General features: G+C 31.9%; 1 protein-coding gene across 1 annotated transcript in view; it reads right to left on the bottom strand.

Annotated features, from left to right (window-relative positions):
- Positions 1–20448, bottom strand: part of CUL5 (cullin 5) — a 99971-nt gene that overhangs the window by 47883 nt on the left and 31640 nt on the right. The window contains exons 2-5 of the mRNA XM_051986931.1: positions 9692–9801; positions 8164–8263; positions 5601–5777; positions 918–1059 (exon numbers count right to left, since the gene is read on the bottom strand). Coding sequence (XP_051842891.1) covers positions 918–1059; positions 5601–5777; positions 8164–8263; positions 9692–9801 — 529 coding nt within the window. The remainder of the gene's footprint in view (positions 1–917; positions 1060–5600; positions 5778–8163; positions 8264–9691; positions 9802–20448) is intronic.

Raw genomic sequence — 20448 nt, 5'->3', positions numbered from 1 at the left:
TTTAAATTGATCAAACAGGCACATCTATTAAGAAATTCAGAAATTTATAGCTTAAATGCCAAGGAGAAAGTATGAAATGGAGTGAACAAAAGAAATCTTTTTTTTTTTTAAAGGCATATTGAAATCACCTTTTTAATCACTAATACCACCATCAATCAATAATCAATCATCTGCTGCCAACAAGCCAAAGAAGCTGGGAGTTGCAGCAATCACCAGACCACTAGTTCTTTCAGTGTAGTTCCCAAAGGCATAAGTACTATGCCAATGTGACCTGGAAACTTTTTGAAGATGCTGCAGTGCTTGCCTCCACTGCCATTGAAGAGTCAGAAAAAAGTTTACTGGCAAAATCTTTAACCCTGTCAAATTGTTCATCAAAAGCAAGTTTAATTTTTTTATTTGGAAAAAACCTTAAGGAAGATACAATAAAACCTACTTACCTGCTGTACCCTAAGAGTCATTTTTATCTGACCTGCAGCTGAAATCTATGTATTTTGTTCCTACCATTTGAATGTGAGCACCTTGATGTCTCTCTAGTGCTTAGTATGCTGCAAATATAATATAATAAATGCTTTAACTGCCTTTTCATTGATTTATTTAGCACAAAAGTTCCTAAGTTTTCTGTGTGACATGGACCCTTTTTACAATTTAATGGTAACTACATGTCTCTTCTCAAAATATTTTTAAATGAATTAAAAAATACTTAGAATTATAAAGGAAACCAATTATACTGAAATATAGTGTGTATACACACACACACACACACACACACACACACACACAATATAAAGTGAACAGATCCACCTCTGATCTAATATTAATGGTATATACATTGTGCTTACTGACAAAAAGTTCTGCCCTACAAAATATACTAGTTTCTAAAAAGAAAACATAACTAATATCATAGAATTAAAACATACCATAGGATTCTCTTACTCCAATCACCAGCTGAGAATCGAAAGCTTCTCCTAATCTCTCTGCATGGACTAGCTTCATTGCACTGTCCTGGAGTCTATTCTTTATATTTGAAAAGATTGACTCATTCCATGTATCAAGCATAAGCTAAATAAAAAGAAAACAAAATCCACTAAATATAAAATTGTAAAGAATTACAGCAGATATAAAAAATGGGTGATGACTATAAAAAAAAGTCAATTATTTACCAATATTTCAGGCTTCATTCATTTGAATACTAAAACATCAACTTTTATGTTTCAAGTCAGGATGTGACAATTTTTAAAAATCTTACCTAATTTTGTTGGTCAATTGCTCAAAATATACATTTTATTACCTCTAATAAAGTAATACCATGTTTGTAAATTCTCAAAACATAAAAGTATATTACTTTCCTTTAAAAAAAAATTCTAGTGAGGAACACAGATATAATTCAGTGGAAAAAGACATAACAAAAATTCACAAATCAAGTAATTTACAGGAATATTTTAGTATAAAAATCCTTAAAATATTTTTTTTCTAATGCTTTCACATAAGTTTTTGTAAACCAAAATTATTTAAACTGGTATTAAGAACATGTTACTAATGGCTACTATAGAATTTAATACATTTTAAATAAATCCTTCAAGTTAAATGTTGATTCTCACTAATAGTTTGCCAATTCCAACTCAAAAATCAATATTATACATCCTAATAACTTAAAAGGGTTCAATTCTTAAGCATTCTAGTCCTTTTTAGTAAAAAAATAAAATAAAACCAAGAAAATTATATATGTATTTCTTACATGGCCAAGGCATGAACTTATTTTCCTTAACATGCATATTGATTATGAGGGTTTTGGTGTTTGTTTGTTTGTTTTAATTTGGGTACACAGAAAAGATAGGGGTAAATAACTTAAAAAACTTAAGTTAATGTAACTTAACTTTAAAAAAAAAGGTTTTTAAAAAGTTAGCTACTTTTCTTTTAATATAAGATAGTTTTTGCCTAAAAAGGGCAGAATCAGTCATTTTTAAAAGTCAGAATACTAATATTAAGTAATTTTAAAAAAACGCTCTGCCCATAATGTGACAAAAAGGCATAGCTTTATGAACTTAAGAAATTATGTACCAGTACCAGGACTGTCTTTAACTAGTTTTGTGCCTTGATAAATCACTTTGTCTATTTCTGTTTCAGTTTCTATACATCAAAAATGAGGGATTATCACATTATTGCCCATTTCATAAGGTAGGCCTGAGGACTAAATGAGATAGATAAATGTGAAAACACTTTGAAATACATTGTGCTACATAAATTAGTCAAGAGAATAATAACCCTAATCAGCAACTGAACATGAGGCTAACTTGGTGACAAATTTTTTTATTTTTGAAAACACAATTCTTCCATTCTGAGGTATTCCTTAGATATCAGTTCTGGTGTCCATCAAGATTTATAACTATGGTATTTTAGATTTCTAAACTCTATATCATATGTCAACTGAATTTTGATTGAAATAAAATTCTACTTTATTTTTTTCCCTATAACTACAGTGAAAACTGGTTCATGGGTAAACTAAATCTCCATAGGCACACTCACCATTGGATGAGGCTGCAAAGTATGCTTATCCATTCCATTCAACTTGGGTTTTCTAAGGAGCAATATATAAATGCAAGCTAGAGAACTGGAGACAGGTCAAATTCTAACTGCTAGTGCCAAAGGTCCCTGAGGAATAGGCAGGGAGGAAACTGAGTTGTGAGGTCAAGTAATTGCTTCTATAGAGACATTGCCCCTTAACCCTTCTTCCCAATTACTATAAGGCAAGCAAAAATATATCAGCCTTCATAGTTAAAAGGTTTCTTTGTTTAGACTTTCTATTAAAAATAGTATCATCCTCTATTTCTAACTTAAAGGAAACAGAGGATGATAAAATATAGGTAAGTATACTGCCTGTTCAATACTATCCAAATACTTTGTTCTATCATAAACAAATAAGAGAGAGTATATTTAGATACAAAGACATAATTAAATATGAGACCCCAAAAACTGAATCCAATTTCATTGTTAACTCAATTAGATCACATAACATATATTTATCAAAGGAATATAAACTACAGATCAAAAGCATCTAAAACACAAATGCTATGTAGTTAGTTGCTTATTATTAAGGTCCCAGGAGATGCCCATAATCCCGAGAAAAAAGTAAAGCAGAAATACTAAAGAAATGACAAAGAGTGTAGGACATTACCATGGAAATGCAAATTAAGATAAATCAGGAAGGAAAAGATAATTCACAGAAAGAGTTATCATTTTTAAAAAATTTATAGCTTTCCCACACCCCTAAATTCTGTCAAGTTCAGAGTTCACCTTTTAGGTCTGCTAGGCACAAAAGAGCTGTTTTGAATATTCATTGCTCTAGTATCCTTAGGAACTACTGTAGATTTTGAGAAAATGAAGGAAGGGTCCAAGGAATGATAAGATCCATGAAGCTAATATTATTCATATATGGTCCACTGTTCACTGCTGTGAGCATCACCACTATTAGAAAACTGATTAAAAACTAATATTTGGGACAGCTAGATTGTGCAATGGATAGAGCACTGGCCCTTAAGTCAGTAAGATCTTAGTTCAAATCCAATTTCAGACACTTACTTATCACTTACTAGCTCTGTGACCCTAAGCAAGTCACTTAACACCAATTGTCTCAAACACAAAAAGCTAATCTATAGCATTCTGTGGCATTCCCAAAAATCCTACTCTAGTTTTAGAAGTTGAGAAGAGAAATCATTTCTTATGTAACCTGTAGCTAGTTTTTATATACATTTGTTTGAATGTTGTCTGAACCAAAAGTAAACTATAAATTTCCTGAGGGCAGGATTGTCTTTTGCCTCCCCTCCCCTTTTATCTCTTTTTGTATTCCTAATGTCTGGTACATAGCAGTCACTTAATAAATGTTTACTGATGTACTATGGATTGACTGATAGAAAAAAATCATTGGTTTTTAAAACCAAGAACAGACTATAGAATTTGAAACAAAATAGATGTAAAGTAATATGAACATAAATGACCAAAACTAAAAGCAGTAAGTTTAAATGACATGCTCAACAAATTTAAATGTAAAAGAAAGAAGATGAGCGGGAGAATGAATTCATTCAATAGTTATAACTATATTAAGAACAAATGATATCTTACATTCGATCATACTAACTTTTCAATATGCCATCAAATCTATCATCTAATTTGACAGATGAGGAAATGGACCCAAAAAAGTTAATGATTTGGGTGCAGTCACATATAGAATTATAAAATAAGGAATGAAGACAAAGTTCCTTCACTCCTAGCCTTAAACTGTTTCTTTTCACCATAAGGTATAAGCACTATATACCAAGAAGAAAACTAATTGCTTGTACAGCTTCCTTACCCCAAAAAGAATTTAAAATTTAGTCAGGAAGACAAGACACACATGAAATTGATGGGGGTGAATCCTGAGACTGTCCAAACCAGGGGTCCTCAAACTTTTTAAATAGGGGGCCAGTTCACTGTCTCTCAGACTGTTGGAGGGTTATGGGCCTTTAAATAAAGAAACTTCATATCCCTGGGTGAGGGGGATAAACATCCTCAGCTGCTGCATATGGCCCATGGGTTGTAGTTTGAGAACCCCGGTCCAAACTCTCCTTTGAAAGAGACCCTATCCATCAGAGCAGTTAAGTGGTGTCATTCATTTGGAGAATAGTCTGGGACTACTCCTAGTAGCTCAACTCCTAAAATAAGCAATCTCTTTTCTAGAGATCTAAGCTCCCGGCATTGACATTCAATTGTAAATGAGAGACCAAGCCTCAGATGCTAATAAAAGACAACTCTGAACCCCAAATCTTTGAAAACGTCCAAAACAGGCTTATGCTTGCCATGGAAACCCTCTTCTTAGCAAAGCTGTTCTGCCAGCACTCTTGACTACTTTGAAAATATTCTCTTCTCGATGTTAATCCTTGTTATTTCCCTTACAGGACCTTACTCACCAAGTCTGTCTTCCTAGCAAAGCTGGCTTCTCAGTGACAACAATAAATCTCTTTTGCCACAAACAGATTTTGGGGTTATGAATTCTTTAGCATTGAACCTAGGCCGACCAGAGGGGATTTCCCACCCCAATTCTCAACCACTAGCCTCTTCATTTGCATCTCATCAAAAATGATTTAACACCTTTAATTTCAAAACAGTATAGTAGAAACTAAATCTACAAATAGTGAGGAAACTCAGAAGTAACATCAGTAAATGAAAATTAAAGTTAGGAATTAAATGCAGAGGAAAAGAGGAGTAATAAGAAGGAGGGAAAGTGATCAGATTACAGAAAGCAATACAAAAATAAAATATGAGCACTGAAATTATGAAATGGAATAATAATGCCTGCAGAAAGAGAGGAAAACTGAACAAAAGGAAATGCTAAGAGATAGGTGATGTCTGAAGGAAATGAATTAGAAACATGAATTTGGTCAAAATTTGATAACAGATAACCTGAAAATATGATGACGCTAAAGCAAGACCTGTGAAGTTAATAAAGAAAAAAAAAATTTTTAAATCAGGTAAGAATCAACAAGGATTGAAGACAGAATATGAAGCTAAAGAGGAAAAAGTTGATCTAAAGCTACTATGTGACAGGACAGTGAGGCAACTTTACCTACCTTTCTAACAATACTATCTTCCACATTCGACTTTTTGTTGCTGCCCTGCTTGCCCATTAATGTAATTTCTAGCTGACAGAATGGTTTAGGTAAGATATCACATTGAGTAAAAAATTTTCTCCACTCTACAATATATGCTTTTAGCAGTGCTGTATCATCCTGATGGCTCAGTACTCTCTGAAAGAAAAAAACAATCCCAGGTAAAAAGAACATATATAGCCAAACACTAAAAGAACAAAATGACTTTAAAATGAAGTTAATTTTGTATTTCCAATTAAACTGTTGTTGATCTCCTAGGCAGCTATACTAACAGTTTTAAAAAATACCTCTTTCACGGGTTGTATCTAAGTATATGTCTCTTTCTAGCATTTAAATTCTGAGTCAAATACATTAGATTCTTTCCTCAATTTAACATCATAGGTTAGTTACCATACATCCTAAGCTGGAGAATAGCAAAGTAAATTCTCAATTTTTCACTATGCAACAGAGACATAATATATTTCATTATGTGAATTTCACATATAGTATTCAGCATAGATATTTATCAAATGTTAAAAACATAGTAAATGATATTTCAATTTATTTTTATGCATTAACTAATAAATTTCCTTCACTTTAAAAGGCACAATTCAACTTTACCAAAAATCACAAATTTAAAATTAAAAAAACAAAAAACCCACTAATGCTTTTCTATAAAATTTCAAATTAGAGTTAGAAAAATGTGTATTTAAACAAAGCTTTTGATTAAAGTGTATTAACAATAAAACATTTGCAGCTATTATAGACTTAGCTTTTCTCAGCAATACAATGAATCCCAAGATATTTCCAAAAGAATTGGGATGGAAAAAGCAATCCTCATCCAGAGAAAGAACTATGAATCTAAATGGGGATACGTTTTTTATCTTTTTTGTTTTTTCTTTCACATGGTTTTTCTCTTTGTTTTGATTTTTTCTTTCACAACATGATCAATATGGAAATAAGTTTAAAATGACTATATATATAATCTATATCAGAAAAATATAGAGGAAGGAGGAAAAAAAATATGAAACTCAAAATCTTACAAAAGTAAATGTTGAAAATTATACAGGTAACCGGAAAAAATAAAATACTATTAAGTGAAAAAACAAACAAGCAATAAAACATCCACTATTCTAAAGAAAGTCTACACACAATGCTATGATTCCTAACCAAGATATTTTAGCTGCGATACTGTATATAATACAAAACTTATTAGTGCTCACTTTTGGTATTTTAAGTTCCTTAAATGCAAAGGAAAAATTATTTTAAACCAGAATAAAGACTATATGTGTAAACAAAAACACTGATATGCAGAGGTACATAACTATTAAGGAGTTAATTCACTAAGTTTACAACTTTTCATGGTTTGTTTAAATGTTACTAGCACTGGCAAATTAGTGACATTTAAAATTTCATTAAAAGATCAGAAACTCCAGTTTTCTATGACTTCTAAAATTCATAATATAAAGAGTAAAATTTTGTGGATCTTTTGAATTAATATAAAAATAGTGCTTGAAAGGTATGATAAATGATACAATATTGAAATACTGTTTGAGAAGTATAAGAATAAATATCTATACAGAAGTCAATTATCAATACATTCTGTTCTTAGAGCAGTACCTTGGCCCATAACATAGGAAAAAATTCAAGACTCATTAATTTCTTCAGATTCAAACATTTTTGAATAAATCATTAGAATCTGGTAAGCTTGGATACAGCACAAAAATCTTTTCCTTTACTTCTTTTTGTTTCTTTTGAATCAACAGCATCCAAGTCAGGGAAAAAAAACACTAAAATTCAGTCGTTTCTTGATTAATAAAAAGAAAGAATAATTTAAAACTCCTGATAATCGAAAAATCAATTTCAGTCATTAGCTTCAATCTCTTTCTACCAATCAACTTACAAGAGCTTTCAGCAACAAATGATCTGGCTTATTTGGATTTAAATTCATTGAATTTCCTGTCACCTTCTAGAAGATAGTGATGCAGAATGAAATGGAAAAAAGCTAAGCAATAGTGAGGAAGAACAAAAAACCTAATAGATATAGTCAATACGACAAATATTTGTTGAAATGAAGTAAATGGCTAAGTTCCTGAATACATGAAAGCCAGCTATCTGTTAGAGGTTTTCATAACAGATAAGCTTTACTTTGCTACAACACTTGAACTTTAGACTCAGTAGCAAGAATAAAATGTAGCTTAAGCATTTCCCAATGCTTAAGGACTCTGGCATAGAAAAAAAAAATTCTACTATCTATGAGGGAAGTCTCGTAAGAGGGCCCATAATTGACACACTACAATTACTAGATGTAGCATCAAAATGATAATCTTGTTGGGGCAAGAACATTGTTTAATACTAAATTAGCAAAGCAGTAATAAATATATTAAGGAAAAGTATTTTCAGGACAAAATTTTAAATACCTGTTGAATTCTCAAACAATCTACTAAATAAGATATATTATATTCCACAAAACCAGTCTTCATTGAAAGCAAAACACTAATTTTAAAAAAGCAACTATATCATAAATTAACTTTCAAAAACTCACTGCCTGTGCTTGTTTAATAAAATCAAGTATGTCTTCTTTCAAAGCCTGATGGATTTTTGCAGGGCCTTTATCATCCCACAGACAAACTGCATGGACATCCCTAGAAAATAATGAACCAAGTCACCTTTAAGGGCATAATTTTTATTTGTTCTCTGTCTCTCTCTCTCAAACTCAAAATCTCACACACTCTCTCTCTCTCTCTCTACACACACACATACACACACATACACAAAAACACAAATATAATACACATATACACCCACACACAGAGCTTTAGAAAGAAATTCCTGGGAGACAGTTATTAATCTGTACATGTTTTATTACTCTTAATAATAACTTTAAAAATATATCAATGTTTTCTATAGAAACTAGTCTATCATTCAAATTCCAGTCAAGCTCCATTACACACAACTTATTCAGTTTCACATTCCTTCAGGTATTTACTATTTATATATACTTAAAATATTTATTTTGTTTAGACTCAGTTAAAAAAAAAAAACAGTAGGAACAAAAAAAAAAAATCCTACTGAAAAAAATTTGAATTTACAAAAAGTTTATAGAAGGAAAAATTAATCATATTACAAAAAAAAAAAAAAGTATGCCTAAGGCTCATTTTAAATGACAAATTCCTGAATGTTCACAGATCAAGATGTAATTCCTGTCTGAATCAGTAGCTGACTGGTAGTAGCATCACACCAAGGTTTAAAGTTCTTTTACTTATTAATAACAAATACAACAATAATATCGTGCTTTATATTTACAAAGCACTTTTCAAACTCTAATCTCATTTGATCTAATTTTTTCATTGATTTAAAACAACTGACACACCGAAGAATTGTATATTTGTGAACATTACATAATCATAGAATTTTTAGATACAAGAGACTATAGAGTTCAGCCTCCTTTTCTTAGTATTAGAGAACCAATATAAGGGAAGTTGAGTGACTTTTCCAAGGTTACCCAATTGGTTTATAGCAGAACTGAGGTAGACCTGATATAGAATGGAAAAAAAATCACTTAACTGTCAGCTTTTATGCTTTAATTCTCATAGGATATAATTATGAACATGAGAGATATGATTGTGAAATTTCTCCCACAAAAGAAATTCCCTCTATCAAATGTGATTTCGTAAATAAATTTTAATTTGCTATTTGAGGCACATAAATATTAAGCGACTTACTAGTTAGTGTCAGATGTGGACTTTGAACCCAGGTCTTTGTGATTCTAAGTCTAGTACTATCTCCAGTATACACTGTATACAGTAAGAGTATCACTGTTGCCTCAATATACAAATATACAAAATAGCAAAAGGCTCAAAAGAGGGCAGCAATGTATATAATTAAAGTAACTTTCAAAATAACTAAGAAAAAAGCTCAATCTCAATAAAACAATGGTATGTATTATATCTTAAAGTATAATATTAACTTTATTTTACATTTAATGTACCAATTTAAAAATTCATCAAAAAAAATCTTATAGCTATATTTCTATTATGTTGCCCCAAAAATAGAGTGAAAAGGTTACTTACGAAAACAAATCAAACCATTGCTGTTTTGTGACAGATTCCTGGCGTAAAAGCTTCAGAACAATAGGACGCATAAAATCCCATTTGTCTTCAAACTGAAGTGAGCCTTTATTCTTTAAAAGAAAGGAAAGGTAGTTTAATTTAAATCCCCTTAAGTTAAAATTACATTAACTCAATTAAAATCATCTACTATTTTTGTCTTTTAATAATTAGCTAGGGAAAGTTGAGATTCCAAATTTAAGGTCACCCATTTTTCATAAAGATGTACATTCTAAATTTCATCTTATGTCAAGGAGTCATGGTTATTTTGATATTTTATTTTCTCATCTTGTTTTCCTTTACTGATGTTTTTTTCCAACAATTTTGTGGAATACCAGGCATCAGATATTAATAAACATAAAATTCTGCTAAAATTATTGAACTTTAGAGGCTTTTAGAGACCTTTCTGAATGAATCTCCTTCATTTCAACAGATAAGGAAACTGAGGCCCTGGTGTTAAGTGACTGACCCAAGTTTACGTAACTTAATAGCAGGACTGAATCTAGAACTCTGATTTGTTGATTCCTAGTCCAGTCCAGACTTCTATGATATCAAAATTCCACAACATTAGTGCCAAAGCTATCCTGTGGAAAATGCTATCAGCATCTAGAGAACTATGAAGATTGACTGTGAACTACTTTCACCTTTTGGTATTTTTTTGTTGTTGTTCTTATGTTTTTTGTTTTGTTTTTTTGCTGAGGCAATTGGAGTTAAGTGACTTGTAGGGTCACACAGACACTTAGGTTAACACTTCCTGTTAAGTAAGTCCTCCTTACTTCAGAGCTGGTGCTCTTATCCACTGTGCCACCTAGCTGCCCCTTTTCTTATGTTTCCCCTCACCCTTTAGTCTGATTTTTCTTGTACAATATGACAAACATGGAAATATATTTAAAATGATTGTACATGTATAACCTGTATCAGATTACTTGTTGTCTTAAGGAGAGGGGAGGTAAGGAATGGGAGAAGAAAAAACTCGAATTATTGAAAACTATTTTTACAGGCATTTGGATAATAAATGAATATTGAGAAAGTTTTTTTTTTTTTTTATTTAGCTCAAGAGATGGGGCAGATAGATGGTGCAGTGGCTAGAGCACCGGCCCTGAAGTCAGGACCTGAGTTCAAATCTAGCCTCAGACATTTAACACTGCCTAGCTGTGTGACCTTGGGCAAGTCCCCTAAGTCCAATTGCTGGGGCAGGGGAAGGAGGGAAATCAGGGAAAAATAAGCTTAAGAGAAGAAAAAAAAAAAAAAAAAAAGCTATCTCAACACTATAAATGCCATGATAAGAACAGTAGAAGGATAGGAATCAAACAAACAAACAAAAAAAAACCCACAAGCAAATCTATACTTTATTTTAAAACTTTTTTTTTTTTTTTGGTAATAGTATTTACAATGCTAATAAAAAAATAATAGAAAACTAATCTGTTTTATGGACTTGGTTCATATGCTGCTCTTTTGCATACAACAATCAGAAATTGCAATATTTTATTTGATTAGCTGATGTGAAAAACAAAATTATTTTTCCTCATGGTTCTTCAGATGAAAATAGAACATGAACATTAATACTACCATATTTAGTAGGCTTAATCAAATAATTACTACTGTTCTTCATGAAATGAAAAAATGGTAGTTGTCTGTTCAAAAATAATTTTAAATATATCATTTATTACTAAAGTGCTTAATTTTCTGTTTCTTGTTACTTTAATTTTTGAAAGAATATAGTTACCTTAGGAATATCTTCCTAGGTTAGATTCAATGATTCCCAATTCTTCCTCAAGCACAGGCAATTTTACCTGTTACTAAATTATAAGGCAATTCAAGAAAAAGTCATTGCCTTTCTAAGTGATACTTTCACCTTACTCCCTTTGCAAACTATCAATGCATAGATTAGAATTCAATATGACCGGAACAAGTTCCCTACCTGTGAAGTGGGGGTCAAAAATATTTATTCCCTACCTACTTGGAAAGAACCCTGTGAGGATAAACTAAGACAATATTAAAGTTCCATGGAGACTCTCTGTAATCAATCCTGTGAGCTCTTCTTTACTATTTCCCTTTAAATTCTACCTTTTCACTTCTATTTCTACACTCCCAAGGAGCAACATAGTACAACAGCTAAAGAATGTCCTACAGTCAAGACCACCTTCATTTCTCCTGAGGCTGGACAAATTGACTCATCTCCTCAGGACTTTTTTCTACCATGCCACAGAAATTTCTTTAGCCAGAAATGTTTTTCTGGACAACTTCTTATATTCTGATGGGCTGGTTTCTCTGCTGAAAGAGAAAAATCTAGGATGAAAATCCCTTTCCAGCCTGTACTGCTGTCTCATTTCCTTCTGTACTATGCCCCATTAATATGCCTCCTCCATCCTCTTTCAATTCCCTTTGATGTATTATCTTCTTTCATTAACTCCTAGAGGGTAGCGACTGTCTTTCTACTTCTATTTGGATTTCCTGTGCTTAGCAACAAAATATCTCGCACATAGTAAGAGTTGAATAAATGCTTATTCTCAAACTTAGTTCTGCCTCTGACACAAACTGCCTGTTAGACCTGGGCAAGTCACTTAATGTCTAAGTATCACTAGGTTTAAGACTATAAATTACAGAGAAGGCAGAAGCCTGTATCTGTAACAAGAATTTTCTCATCTTATCAATATTTATTAAGCATCTATTATGTATCAAGCACTGTGCGGAAAGCACTGGAGATATAAAGAGGCAAAAAATAATCCCTTCCAAGAAGGAGCTTACAATCTAATAGAGGAGACTACATGTAAAACAATTAAAAAGAAACTAGAATTAAGACAGCATTGAGGATGGCTTTCAGTAAAAAATGGAACTTTAATTGGGACTTAAAGGAAGTCAGGGAAATAAACAAACACATGTAAAAAGAGAAAGCATTCCAGGCAAGTGGAACAGCCAAAGAAAATGGCCAGTGTCTTGTTTTGGAAAGAGTATTCATTGGGAAGTAAGGTATAAGAAAAATGGAAAGGTAGGAGGGCTAATTACGAAGAGATCTGAATGACAAAACAGCATTCTGTATTTGTACCTCGAGGCAACAGGGAGACATGGAGTTAACTGAGGGGAGGAGGGGAACAACGACGATGATTTCCTATATTACTTCAATCACAAGTCCAATTTATATCCCAAGTCCACAGAATGTATCACTTAGTAAGATGAAACCTTTGCAAAAATTCTATAGTTCCAAGGCCAGGAGCCATTACATCATATTCATTATATGTCCTTCAAAGTCCACCCTAAGTCCCACTTCTTTCCAACATGCCTTTCATGATTACCCTGACTCTCCAGTAGTCTCTAAATTAGCATTTACTTAAAATTATATAAAAATAAAATAAAATAAAAAATAAGCACCTCCTGTATGTAAATACAAGGAGATACAAAAAAAAAAAATCAAAAAGTTCTTGCTTAAAGAGATTTCATTTTCTCTGGAGAGAACACTATGTATATGCAAAATTACACACAATATATAATCAAAGTAACTATGGAGAAAGGTAATACAAACTGAGATTAGGAAAAGGAGTAAACATGAGCAAATAATATTAGCAGCTAGTGTTTACATAGCAATTTAAGTTTTGCAAATCCCTTAATAGGTTAACTCCTTTGAATCTCATAACAACTCTGACATAGATAATATTATTATCCCTTTTTTACAAATACAGAAAAGGAAGAACAGAGAATTTAAGTAACTTGCCTAGGGTCACAGGGCTAATAGCAAATAAATGTCTGACACAAAATTTGAACTTGGGTGTTCCTGACTCCTTGTCCTACAACACTGAGCAATCTGCCTAAGAGATGAACTTTGAAGAAAATTGAATTCTAAACAATGAAGGTGAGAGAAGTGCATTCCAAGAATCTGGACAAGAACAAAAAGAAGAGAGATCAATCAATCAATCAATCAATATTTATTAACCATCTATTATGTACCAGATACTGTGCTAAGTGCTGGGGATATAAGATGAGGTAAAACATAGATTCTGTTTTCAAAGAGCTTATATATAATGGAAGAGACAATATGCAAACATATAAATGCACTATGAAAATTAAGTCAATTTGGATGGATCAGAAACTATTTAAAGGGGAATAAAGGCTGGTAAGGTAGCTAGAATCAGGTTTAAAAGGTTTTGGATGCCAAAGGAGTTTGTTTGAATCTAACATAGGAGATAAGAGGGAGTAACTTAAGTTTATTAACATTAAAGTGATTAGTCTAAAATCACAATGATAATTATAAAATGAGTTACAACCCAAAATATGATATTCTGGAAAAAGACAAAGCTGGGCTTGTAAATAAAAATTATTAGTGCAATTATATATAAAGTTTTAAAGTCCAAACATCTTAACATTTTATGATTGTTATTTTGGAAACTATATGCTATGCTGAAGATATTAAATGAAGATTATTATTGAATGAAATCATGTGCCACTTCATTTTCACGTACTGCATTAACAACCTCAACAATAAATGTGATATTGCATGTGTGTATACCCACATCTAAATATATATATGTATGTGTGTACATATATACATGTTGCATATATAAAAATAAACATGTACCTGGACAATCAGGAATAGAGTCATGTGTATACTTAAAATACTTATATTAAGAAAAAAAGGGAGAATTTTTTTTTTATTTTTTAATTTTTTATTTTTTAATTACCTCAAAGTTCCAAGTGAAATCCAGTTTATTTGTCTATTCATTTGTTCCCCTGAAACAGCAGTGTGTCTATTCAATGTTTATGTACCTGATGGGTGGATTGACCATCCAACTGAATACCATAATATGAACAACAGACAGTATTCATCCACTTGTTTTTTCCTCAGTAGATAGTCCAATCACTTCTGAGATGTTATAGTTCTCATTTAATAGGCTTTCAATGTTCCAAGGCTTTATCCAATCAAGAGCCCAACATCTATAGGGTATCTTTCTAAACTAAACATCTTTCATGACACTTGTAAATAATAATAACAGCAAACAAATATCTCTGTTTTATACCTTGCTTAATAGATAAGTACTTAATAAATAGTTAATTAATCATTTTTTAATGTCATACTTACTTCACATATATTGTTTTCTATCATATCTGCCTTTTCAAGACTCCATTTGGAGTTTTCTTGGCAACGATATTAAACCATTGCCGTATCCAGCTCATTTTACAGATGAGTTAATTGAGGAAGACTAGAGTAAGTGACTTGTCCAGGGTCACTCAGTGTCGGAGGCAATTCTGACATCTTAAGGAAGAATGTAAACTGAAATGTTTTCCTTTTTTTTTTTTTTTTGGGCAATCTATTTAATAATCCTTCCAGTTTTATTCTTAAATTCATTCTGAGAATGATTTAGCTTACTTGGGTCTCTCACCAAATTTCTTCTAAATGTTTTTCTCTATATCACTTCTTATAATTTTATCAGGTAGCTCAGTGGCCAGAGTGCAGGGCCTGGAGTTAGGAAGACCTCAGTTCCAAATCTGGCTTCAGACACTTAATACCTGTGTGATTCTGGGCAAGTCACTTACCCTTGTTTGCCTCAATTTTCTCATCTGTAAAATGAGTGAAGAAAACTCCCCAATAGGGTTAAAAGGGGACTAGGACATGACTAACAAAAACTGATTTTCTGATGTCATTCTCTGTAACAAATGAATTTAATGTCATAAATAGGCATTCAGTGTCCTTGACTGTTGTATCTTGTCAAGGAGATAAAAATATTTGAAAATATTATATATTTTATATTACATTATATAATTATATAATAAAAATATCTGCTTTTTTGGGTTCCTAGTTGCTGCAAATAATTTGCATTTTCTCCTTAAGATACTGATAAGTCTGTGTTAATTATTCTTTTATCAATCTAGCACTTTTTGGCATTAACAGCTGGACATTATTTTAATTGCATATCATATCTTATTTTTATTCCAATTTGTTTTTTCCCCATTTTTTTCTTTAAAGTTTATGGACTGACTGTAGATAAAACCACTATGTAAAAAATGACTCCAATATCAGTAAACAATGATTTCTTTTTTGTTAAGTTAATTTCTTTTACATGTGTGATGTTATTGGGTATTTGTGATCTATAGCTTCCCTCAACTCTTTTTTGGATCTTCATCAACTAAATCCCTGATACATCCTTGACAATGAACATTTTTTAACAGCAAATTCTAGGGCTTTTTTCACTGATAGAAAACAAACAAACACAACACAACTCTGAATATTACTGTTATGTAATATCAATGCAATGTCATGAATACCATGTTTAAAAGGTGTCCTTATGCAATATCTGAAAGGGTACTGCTAACTCTTAAAAAAAAAAAAAAAAAGACTAATCTTCATTTTTGCCTATGTGTTTCCAGGTGGTTTGTTTGGCTCCATTAGGTCAAGGATTTTCATATTTTCCTTTGTATTCCTAGTATCATGCACAGAATCTGGCATATTAAAGATGCTTAATAAATGCTTGCTGATGGACTGAACAAAGAAGGTATGACTTAAAACAAAGAAACAACAACAACAAATAGGACAATGTGAATCAGTTTGGAGAGTACTATAAAGTAGCCCTCCATACAGTACTACTCAATTTATCTTTCAAATTTCAATTAAGAAACAAACTGCTATTTTGCTGACTGGATGAATGAATCACCAAATTTTTAATTCTTTCAAAAAGGCACCAGATAATAACTGGATAATAAAAAATACCTAATAAAAGAATTCAGAGAACCACAACAAGACTTGGATGAAATGACAAAGTGCAGGAGAAGGCCAAAACCCAATATAAATGATTAAAACAATATAAACACTGAAATTCAACAAAAAAACTTAGTTCAAATATAATCTTGTTGGAATCATATCATTCAAAGTTAAAACATACATTTCTCCCTACTATAAACTACAAACTATATACTAATAGTGATACTGTTTTCTGATGATTTTACTTAACTGTTTGATGTTCTAAGTTTTTTGGTGGGTCGTTTTTTTTTTTTGTGGGGTGGGAGGGAAGGATTTTTTTTCTGGGAAATACATGTTGTATCAAAACAAAATTTCCCCAATTAAAAAAATAAAGATATTATACCATCTTTTTCTTGCCTTACACTGTAACACATACATTCTTGTGACTTAAAAGTAATAGGTCAGGTTATTTAGGGCTATTAGATCACAGAACTTAGAATATTTATACAAACAAGCCTCTGTTTTACTTCAATTTCAAAATATAGATACCTCCTGGCCCATCAGATGATACTATGCATTTATTTATTTAGGACTCATTTCACCAACTTCCAAAAAGAATTCCTTTGATTTAATTTGATACTCAGTTTCTTTCTCTCATACAATCTTTAAGTATAGTAGTCACTAAAAGACCTAATCCTAATTGCTGTCTTTGTTTAAGAAGAGGACCAAAATGACTTCACTATGTTAGTCAAGCTACAACATGTCCAACTGTGGCTGATGAGAGCAATACAAATTCAGAACGCTCTGCACAGGCTAGGTACAAATAGCCCTTATGTACACTTGGGATAGATTTTCTAACTTTGTGCACCTTATCCTCCAAATCTGAGGGACCTTTGCTTCCTGCAGGCTCACAGAGTGTGTGGTGTGGAGGGTAGGGGTGGGAGGCGTACTTGCATACATGTGCAAAATATATATATATATATATATATATGCATGCTAGATTTAGTACAAAATAATTGACTTAAGCCCTACTGCAGCTCAGAATTCTTGAACTCAACTGATAGAACAGGCTCAGCTTCTCCCAGTAGCAAGGATTACAGATGTACTCCACAAAATCCCCAAAGCCAAGTAAAAGGACAAGTAGAACTAACGATGGACCTAAAACTCACTGAAGAAGCCAAAGTACAAAGAGATTATTAGTTCATTACTAGAATGTTACACTAACGTTAGTATTGACTTTTCTTATAGATAAAACAAATAGAGGAAACTATTCGTTGAATTATATGCTACCTGTTATTCAACAATAGAATGTCTATGAATTCACCTGTAGAGGCTAACTTCTTTCAAGCACTGAATTCATTGAGGAAAATAAAAGTTACTGGTAAGTATTACGGTTTTATTTATTTATTTATTTTAAGCATGGAAATGTCCAAATGAATGGTAATTGTTTCATTCTTCTATAAAAGCTAAGTATATAATATTAAGTCATTGCTGCTTAGTTGTTTTCAGTTATATTCAAGTCTTGATGATTTCATTTGAGGTCTCTTAGCAAAAATACTGGAGTGGTTTGCCATTTCCTTTTCCACTTCACTGTACTTAAAATAAGTATCTGAGGCCCAGATTTCAATCCAGAAAGATAATTGCACCACTGTCCTAAAATATAGAGGTGTGGTGTAGTGAAAAGTGTACTGGGCCTGCAGTTAGGAAGACCCGAGTTCAAAATGGCTTTGGACACTTAATAACTGTGAAACTCTAGGCAAGTTACTTAACCTCTGTTTTGCTTTAATCCACTAGACAAGAAAATAATGAATTGTTCCAGTGTCTTTGCCAAGAAAATTCCATGACAGTTTGGTCCATGGGGTTGTGAAGAATCAGACATAAATGATTAACAAGCTAAAATATATCCCAATAACTATCCATTTTAATTGAGATTGGCTTCTTAAGACCTGAGTTTCAATTGATAAATGACTGACAAAAGCAGCTACACCCAAAGAAAGAACACTGGGAAACGAATGTGAACTATCTGCATTTTTGTTTTTCTTCCCGGGTTATTTATATCTTCTGAATCCAATTCTCCCTATGCAACAAGAGAACTGTTCGGTTCTGCAAACATATATTGTATCTAGGATATACTGCAACATATCCAACATATAAAGGACTGCTTGCCATCTAGGGAAGGGGGTGGAGGGAGGGAGGGAAAAAAAAAAATCGGAACAGAAACGAGTGTCAATATAAAGTAATTACTAAATAAAAATTAAAAAAAAAAGAGATTGGCTTCTTAAATATACAGGTATTTCAGATATTTATCACTCAAACAATGGTTTTTTTTTTTTAACTTTCTTTATTCTCATGATTCTAGAAAATAAATAAGCCTTCCTGAAACAAAGCATCACATGATCTCTCTATGATTTCACTAATTCCTAAGGATCTAATTATTTTATGTAGACTGACTTCAGATAGATATAACTATGGCTGTTTGTATCCTGAACTCCAGTCCTCTCTCATTAAATGCCTAGTGGTCAAGTTTTACAATCTAGAACTCATGCTCAACTTCCCATTCTTCAACACCCTAAATAGCTAATCAGGTATACCAAGTTTTCTTGACTCTTCCTAAACAAATAACTTTTGTATCTGTTCTCTGTTCCCCATTCACAATACCATAATTGTCCCAATCCCTTACTTCACCTAGATTATTTGGTCTTTCTGTCTCATTTTTCTTTTATCTAATTCATTTTTCACAAAGATGCCAAAATACTTTTCCTAAAACACAGATCCACCATAACACTGACCAAAAACTTTAGTGCTGTTGCTTTGACTTCTAGGACAAAAATTAAACCCCTGTTTTTAGTATTCACTATATTTAGTATCAAACCCCTTCTATTTAGTATGTTTAGTAAACCTGTCACAATCAGATTCCAACCTCTTTTCTCTACATTTATTACAATTAACCTTCAATTTTTTGTATATATTCTAGAGTATATCCAAACTAGCACATTTCCTCTTTTCACTATATACATCCTATATGTGATACTTCATCATCCAGCTCCATGCCTTTCACCATTATGTACATACAATCCCTTCCCTGCCAACTATGTACTCATTCCTTACTTTCTGCCTGGTAAAATGTCTAACTTTCTTAAAAACTTACTTCAAATGCCACCTTCTACATGAAACTTCTCATCTCTTTGCTCTGCCCCAACTTACTTTTCCCAGCTCTGTTTTTGTTATGTTATATGTCTAACCGTTATCTTCTCAGATACAAGCAAAGTTCCTCAGGGCAGGTATTACCTCATTTTGGTCTTTGTATATCCTGCCGCTTCAAGATTGCTAGGACTTATTACCAAAATGTGCTCCCCCAATCTTTTTTGACTACTGTAATTCAGTTGCTACTATATTGCCAATTCTAACAAAGCCAGTCTTTCAAAAATGCACATATATATATATATAATAATATATAATAATAATATATAATAATAATATATAATAAAATATATAAATAATATTTAACCCCTTTAAGCTCCAACTTACTAAAACTCAAAAATATTCTCTTTTCCTTTCAATCATATGCTCAAAAAATTCTCAATCCTAATCATTAGTAGTAAGCCTATGATCCTAATGGATATAAGAACATGAATAACAATTTATGTCATAAAAAAGGAAAGACATACACTTAAGGAAAATAAGGCACAAAAAAGAAGCAGTATCACCAACTACTAAAAAGTTTTCAAAATTTTCTTCAAAATTTCAGAAAATCTCTAATGATAGCATTCTCTAAAGCTTTTCCTTAAATTTCAGCAAACAAGAGGAATAAAAAACAACTTCTTACTGATGAAATTTCTTTTGCTTAATTAGTACACTTATCATTTTTCCACTTTCAAATTACATGTGTATGGCATTTTTGGCTAAATGAGTTAAATAGAACCAAGAAAACACTGTCCACAGTAATAAGATTATGTGAGGATCAACTGTGATGGATTTGGTTCTTTTCAACAATGCAGTAATTCAAGGCAATTCCAATAGACTTGGGATGGAAAATGCCATCTGCAAAACTGAA

This window comes from Antechinus flavipes, chromosome 3 (assembly GCF_016432865.1).
Source record: "Antechinus flavipes isolate AdamAnt ecotype Samford, QLD, Australia chromosome 3, AdamAnt_v2, whole genome shotgun sequence".
Lineage (NCBI taxonomy): Eukaryota > Metazoa > Chordata > Mammalia > Dasyuromorphia > Dasyuridae > Antechinus > Antechinus flavipes.
The sequence above is the reverse complement of the archived record's forward strand: the minus strand, read 5'-3'. Positions and strand labels throughout refer to the sequence as shown.